Below are 7262 nucleotides of genomic sequence, written 5' to 3' on the forward strand. Positions count from 1 at the left end.
GTAGTACATGCATTATTTGTCTGCATTCACTTTTCTTCATAGAAGTTTGCTTAGGCAAGAACTCTGAGGTCTTCATTTGCATTCAAGTTTTTCAAATATATCCTTTTTTTGAGGATGTATTTCAGGAAGTTTCTTTTGGCAATATCCCAATTCCCAACATCCTGTATCTTTAACTAATGTTTGAGGTTGGTGGTTGCAATTATCATTTATGTTTTTGTCTTTCTCATGGCAGGCTGAGTACTTTCGCCAGTTGCTTAAGCCTGTTACGTAGTTCAAACATCACAGGCTCCTGGACACAGAAGCTGACTGCCCTCTTGCTTTGTCCATTCATCAGATGGCAGTAGCAAAAATGAATTATTTGTACATGGTAGCTGTTAACTTGGGATAGGCAGCTCTCTCATCATCATGGTGATAGCATAAGCCCCTCCAATTTAGTCTCCCGTTTACCTTAGGAAACCTCTCTTTGAAACTGAACTTCGGTGTTGTCAACACCATCACTCCCCATCCATCCACACGCTGTATTTGACTGATCACTAGGTCCATTCATGCAGGGTGACCAACATTTTTACCCTAGAAAGGTGGTGCCACCACTTGCTTATCAAGTCAGTGGTAGCTGTATGTTTAATGCTCCTGTTGCACCCTTCTTAGGTGCAACTCTACCACCATGTCTAAACCAGGGAGCACCCATTCATGGGTTTGAATTCCAACCTTCTGAAGTGTGTCCAAGGAATTTCATTATTTTTGACCAGACTGGTAACAAAAACCGGATCATGTTCCATCCTGCACTTGCCAACAAATTCAGTTGCCCTGGATTTGAAATATGTGGGACTCAAATCGAAGACAATGGAGCGAGGAAAGATATAGACAAGGACAACATAGAATCCATCACTCCCTTGAAGGAGGACACGGAAGACATTAATGCATTGTTGAGCTTGGAAGAGGAAGAACAAGAAGATGGGGATGTAATCAGCACTGCACGAACTCATGGCAGCTATAGTAGCAATTCTCCAGATTCATGTTCAACTTATGGTTCAAAACCCAGCAAACGTAGGTTGTCATCCTCTATTCAGAACCCATTTTGTGGCAGTGGCAGCAGTTGCAACAGTGAAACTAAACGTCTGAGAATGAAGAAGATGATAAAGGCACTGAGAGGAATTGTGCCTGGTGGCAAACAGATGAGTACTGTTTCTGTGCTTGATGAAGCAGTTAGGTACCTCAAATCTCTGAAGGTGGAAGTGAAGAAGTTGGGCATAGGGAATTTCAAGAACTGAGCCAAAGTCTCCACCATGGTAACGAAGATTGAACTCTCCTTTTCCTTTTCTTCCTTTGATTATCAATAATTACCATCTTAGTTGAATGCTCTCTTTCTCTCTCTCTCTCTCTCTCTCTCTCTCTCTCTCTCCCCCTCCCTCCTTTATGCCATGTTGTATGGCATAGCCTTGATGCTTTTGGTGGTGGGTCGATATTGGCTTAGGCAAGGGAGGTTGATTCAGTTGGGTTGGGTAAGGTGGGATGGGAACTGTGAACTTTTAGGCTTTAGTGACTGGCCCCTGTTTGGTTTGTTGAATGATTGAATCAAAGGGCAGGGTGGTGCTGGGTTAAGGGAGTTTATGTATTGTTTATGTTCTTGCTACTTCCGTCATTTCTCTTTCAATGTCGTAATAATGTTTTCAATATTACATATTTTTGCATTCTCCCTGTCTTCTTTCCATCTGCCTTCTGCAGTCTTTTTAAGCATCCTATTTTATTAATATCCATGACTGCTTTTTGCTGTATGGGATCCAAATCGATTATTGGTTTAATAATGCTTCAATGGGAATTCATTACTTCTATGAGGATTGTGGACATGACATTGCCTCTCTCTCTCTCTCTTTCTCTAATTAATTGCATTTTATTAAAACCTTTTGTGTTTGTTTCATATGCTGGAAATCTTTGAGACGAGAAATTATAGGTCATGCCATGCATGGTGCTGTACCTTGGACCTCACCATTTCCAATAACTAGTGGTCTTAGTGGCACAAAGCCCACCCTCTGGGTTGGATTGGAATTTGAATTGGCTATAAATTAATGGATGCACCGTGCACTGACTGCAACTGCTGAGCTTTTGGAACCTTCCGGATGTCGTATATCCCTTTGATCAAGGCCCAGTCTGCAATTTTGTATCCTAAGCCAAATCCTGCTTCTGTGTTCGGACAGCAAGTAGAGGTAAATGCAATGTAAGGCCCAGTCTAAAACAATGACCTCAGTCAGATTCTCAGTTCTCAGTTACAGGCTACCCCATGGGGTCCCACACAGGATTTCCTCTAAAACTTTCTAGGACTGATCAGATCTTCCTGAGTTCCTATCACTCACTTTTTCCGGTCTGTTCAAATACTTTTGAGTTTCGAGTCTTTTGACCACTCCAAGAAGCATGTGAATGCGAAGGCGGATTTCTCTGATATAGAGGGAGACTGGGAACACCAAATTTGAAGTGGATTGTGGTTCACTGTGACCCTTTTTTTTTTGGCTTTTCCTCTTCTTTTCTGATAGGCAATTGACTGAGGCTGAGCGAGCCGGTGAGGGTGCATATTCACGTGCCGAGTTTGGTTTTGATTCCCGTTTTAGTCCTTTCAACTAGCTCCAACCTTTGTTTGGGCACGAATTCCCCAATCCCCATCACCATCGGCAAATTTGTCGTCATCTCCCCTCTCATGTGGGTAAAAGTAATCTCTCTCCGGTGAAAACACCAGAGTTCTGTGCCAGTGCCACATGGAGGAGAGTACCCCAAGTCGTCAGACCTAAACTGTTCAACAACGTTAGCCGGAAGTACAAATCTGTTTTTTTCCCCCACGGCGGTCTATCCGGCTAAAAGTGGCCACGTGGCAGAGGTCTACCCGGAAGTACAAATCTGTTTTTTTGCCATGTGGCAGAGGTCTACCCGGCTAAAAGTGTCCACGTGGACGAGGAGTAAGGACAGAACTATAGATCCGTTTTGAGAACATGTCAGATTGGTGTTGCACATGACTTTCCTCAGCTCTGAGCAGACCTATTGGGCCTCTCACCGGAAAATCAAGCCTGACTGCCTGAGATTAATTTGATCAGAACGAAGGAAAGCAAATTCCAATGAACCACGGGACAATACACATCTCTTTCCAAATTCCAACAAACCAATGTAGCTGTGGAAATCTGCTCAGATGGAATCCCCCCGGGTGCCACTCGATTCATCTTCTACTTTGATCTGTTGTTCACTGTTAATTTAATTCCGTGAACCAGGCCACTCGTTTAATGGTTCAACTGTCTGGTTTAGCGGTTTGTCAATCGAGAACCAGGTAAAAAATGGAATTGGATATGGTTGTTAGATCAAATAATTGGATGCCCATGCCCAGGTCAACAATGGTTTCAATATCGAAAGGCATAAGGCCAACTAGTGGTGGATCACATGGTAGGTTCTTTGACTCGTGGGAGTAGAGACCAGGGATCAGATCCGGTTGCCACATGAAGCAGAGTACAAAGGCATTGCTTCTTACCTACTGCGTTGCCAGCCATTATGATGGTTTTTTTTTTATTTCTCACTAGATATTATGTTCTATGGTGCTAGCTTTGGATGACTAAAAAATCATAATGGTTTTCATTTGATTCGTTGAATTGAGCGCCAAACTAGAATAAGGTCATACATCATTGAATAAATTCAGAGAGGAACCATTACCTACTATTCCTAAGGATGTCAATTGGATAGGATCTGGTCCAATCCGATTCAGTCCAATGTGAGTCCATTACAAATGGGCCAGGTCCAATCCATTCCAATGAATATTTTGGAATTGGGCCGGTCCAATTCAATGTCTGGACCATCCAATCAGTTCAAGTTTGTTTTAATTTAGATTAATTCTAACCCATACCTGGTCCATTGACACCTATTTTCTCATTTTCCATTAATGGACTAGATATTGGCTCAGTCCAATACAGATGGACCAGGTCCAATCCAATCCAATAAATACTTTGGACCATTAAGTCTGGACCAGTCCAATTCAATATGTCTTATTGATCCATCCAATCCGTCCAAATTGATTTTGGTTTGGACGGGGTTCAATCCAAAACTGGTCTATTGAAACCCCTACCTACTAAGAAGATTAAAACAAAGAATAGAATCAGTAGAGCAATGGCAAGGTGCCAACTGGTTGGTTGGTAAGGTCTCCTGCTGGTGGTAGCGAAGACTTGGGATCAAATCCTGCCTACTCCTTGGTTGGGGGGCCCCCAGTGGAGCGAAAAAAAAAAAAAAACAGCAAAGCAATGCAAAAGAAAAAGAAAAAAATAAGGAAAATTAGTATTGACATTTGAAAATACAATTAGGAGATGGATTTGTTGCAAATAGAGAAACTAATGACAAAAAAAACATTTCTTTTTCACAAGCTTGATTCTCTTAGGCTCAGTTTTGCAAGGAGTACAAATACAAATATGTAGAGTACAAAACCTTATATATTTTTTTATTATTTTGTATGTATTTGTATTTGTACTCCTTCCAAACTGAGCCTTATGCACAAATTGGAGTCTATTAATGATGTCAAGATTAGAGGGATGTCAATTAGGAATGTCAATGGATTCTGCTGATATTCTATTCAATTCCTAATTTGATTATCTCAATTTGTATATTAGAATTTGACAAAAAATATTATTTTATAATATGTAGATATTATGTATAATTACATAAAGTTTATAATTGATAAATTTAATATCTTATATTTATCTACATTAATTATACATATATAGGTTAAAAATAAGGTTATTTATTAAAATTCCCTTATAGTTTTATGGATTTACTAAAACCATAACATACAACTAATTTACTTAATCAACCTTCCATTAGATAGAAATGGAAAATGAAACACTGGCAACAATTCTATTCAGTAAAATTTGTTGTCTGATTGAAGAAGGAAGACGAACAATTTCTGACAAAGAACCCTAGATGCCATTGTTCTCTCTTCTTCATTTTACTAAAGCCGAACATTTTTTGATAGTTCTGAAAATCAAACCTTTTTTCTCTCTAGAAGCTTGATATGAATTTTTAGGGGCACTTTTGTAATAAAAATGCTCTCATGCCTTTAAACATTTTTCACTCTGTTTATATGATCACAGTACCATTCTTAGACAAAAAGACAAAGGATTCTTAAATAGAAGGTTGATTAAGTAAATTGCATGTAAACTATGGGGTGTTTCAGTAGAACATAAATTATAGGGTAGGTTTTAGTAATTATTATTTTTTTACTTTTTAAGTTTTTTGTTCATTTGAAAAATAAGATGATTGCAGATTAAATCTGAACCCGATCTGAAATCCGACATAACAATCGGATGTCTAGAGGTTTGATAATCGATGCAGATGGATCCGATTGATTACATCTCTAATGTCACTAGGTTTGGTTAAATGGTAAACCCACATCGAGCAGATCGTTTTGGGCTAGGGTTAGTTCAACACATGGTTTTAAACACCAGAGCGGACCGGTTGACCCTGGAACTGGTCATGCAACCGGTACCATTTCATCGTAAAACTGTTTATTTGGTCAGTAACCTACTGACCAAAGTGGTCAAACCATCAACCCAAGTAATGGTTTTTTATTTTTATTTTTTTTAAATCAGAATGAACAATCCATCCAAAAATGATAGCCAAAATGGTTCTGTAACCAGTCCGGTTTTTAAAACCTTGGTTCAGCATAAATCAATTTGGGTTGGACTGAAACTGTTTCTCGTGCTGAACCCAACCTATAGACATCGTAGCATTGAAACATTTGTGAATACAACCTTATAATTTATAGGTGTAGTACTATGTTTGTGATGGGGTGGATCAACTTGGTATCCTATTTCATTTCATTGGGTTGGGCCAGTTTGGATTGCAATGACTTCAGGTCAAGTACGGGCTGAACAAAACCTTGTAAGGGCCCAAGTTATTGATATCCATAGTCTTTATGGGTAAAATGTAGTCATTTTGCCTCTAATATAACCTACTTGAGGAGATCAGCTTCGGTCAGTGCAAGGCCCGTTCGAACAACCTTGCATCGGGAACATCTCTGTTCTTCTGTGCTTTATTTTATAGAAGATATTCTCAATGTAAGACTATAATGGGTGTTCGAACGGACTTTGCACTGATTAAATCCGGTTTCCTACTTGAGGCCCCAAGTAGCATGTATATTAACCATTATCTTCTCATGGTTATACATGAAATCATGGGCATGTTACAAATAGTAGGTTTACAGAGAGATTAGCACAACCATATGTCTTAATATTTTAATACAAAAACTGTCCGTCCTACCGTGCATTTCCTTAAGCCAGATTCCCTTGCAGTAGCATGCACCTGTACATTGAGAATACCTTTTTTGTATGTGTTAAATTCATGGGGAGATGTTTCCAAGGTTGTGTTTGATTGCATTGCAATTTTATTTGCATCAGTACAAATGTATGGGAGTGCAAATGAAAAAAAATGTAAATTTTATTTAATTTTGTTTTGGATTTTACTTTATTTAATCTTAGATCTTATTTTACTTCATTTTTATTGCAACCAAACAAAGTAAGGTAAAAAATTTGAAACAAAAATAAATCAAAACTTGCACCCAAATCATTTGCACTATTATATTTTTGCATCAATGCAAATTCATTTGCATTGCAACCAAACACAACCCAAGATGCGAATGGAGGAATGCTTTCAACATATAGATAGATAGATAGATAGATAGATAGATAAAGACACACACACATACACTTTTAGTTGGGGTAGGGTGGATAAATACCATCCCCACCCCTGATAACCTAAGTTTCAGGTTTCTTTGAAACATGCCTTGACCCCAATCAATGGTTAAAAAACCCACCTTGATCAGGGTGGGGCAAAGTGAAGCCCCCAACGGGACAGGTCAAATTGCCATCTCTAATTCAACTCATTATAAGCAATGTTTGTGGATAAATTGTTTCAGCCCATTTAATAGGTTTTACTTAGTTTTAAGGCCCTGTTCGCTTTTTGGTAAGTTACTTACCCGGGTAAATATAATTACCCAGGTAAGTTTTTCTTAGGAAACACTTACCCGGGTAAGTTCATTTATCCATGTTCTTTTATTTCCTAGGTAACTAAGGTAATGGCCATTTTAGCCATAAAAATTCATTATTAAAAGGGGTATTTTTGTCCCATTCAAGTGTTATCAACTTTCCCCCTAGGTGGGTAACTTTCCCACCTAGGAGATGGGTATCACTTACCCGGGTAAGTGATACCCAGGAAAATAAACTTTTCCTGGTCCCCACATAAATCCG

At 38.9% G+C, this 7262-nt stretch overlaps 1 protein-coding gene across 1 annotated transcript; it reads left to right on the forward strand.

The window, feature by feature from the left end:
- Positions 1-406: 406 nt before the first annotated feature.
- LOC104610514 (transcription factor bHLH144-like) lies at positions 407-1847 on the forward strand. The gene has a single exon (XM_088902408.1). It carries the CDS (start codon positions 546-548, stop codon positions 1269-1271), a length of 726 nt encoding a protein of 241 aa, XP_088758534.1. The 5' UTR covers positions 407-545; the 3' UTR covers positions 1272-1847.
- Positions 1848-7262: the final 5415 nt, after the last annotated feature.

The sequence above is a fragment of the Nelumbo nucifera genome, chromosome 4 (genome assembly GCF_055504915.1).
Source record: "Nelumbo nucifera cultivar China Antique chromosome 4, China Antique-T2T, whole genome shotgun sequence".
In the NCBI taxonomy this organism is placed as follows: Eukaryota; Viridiplantae; Streptophyta; class Magnoliopsida; order Proteales; family Nelumbonaceae; genus Nelumbo; species Nelumbo nucifera.

What these genes read in the sequence shown, in the direction of transcription:
- LOC104610514 (XM_088902408.1), top strand. Translation starts at nt 546, where the DNA reads ATGCAGGGTGACCAACATTTTTACCCTAGAAAGGTGGTGCCACCACTT.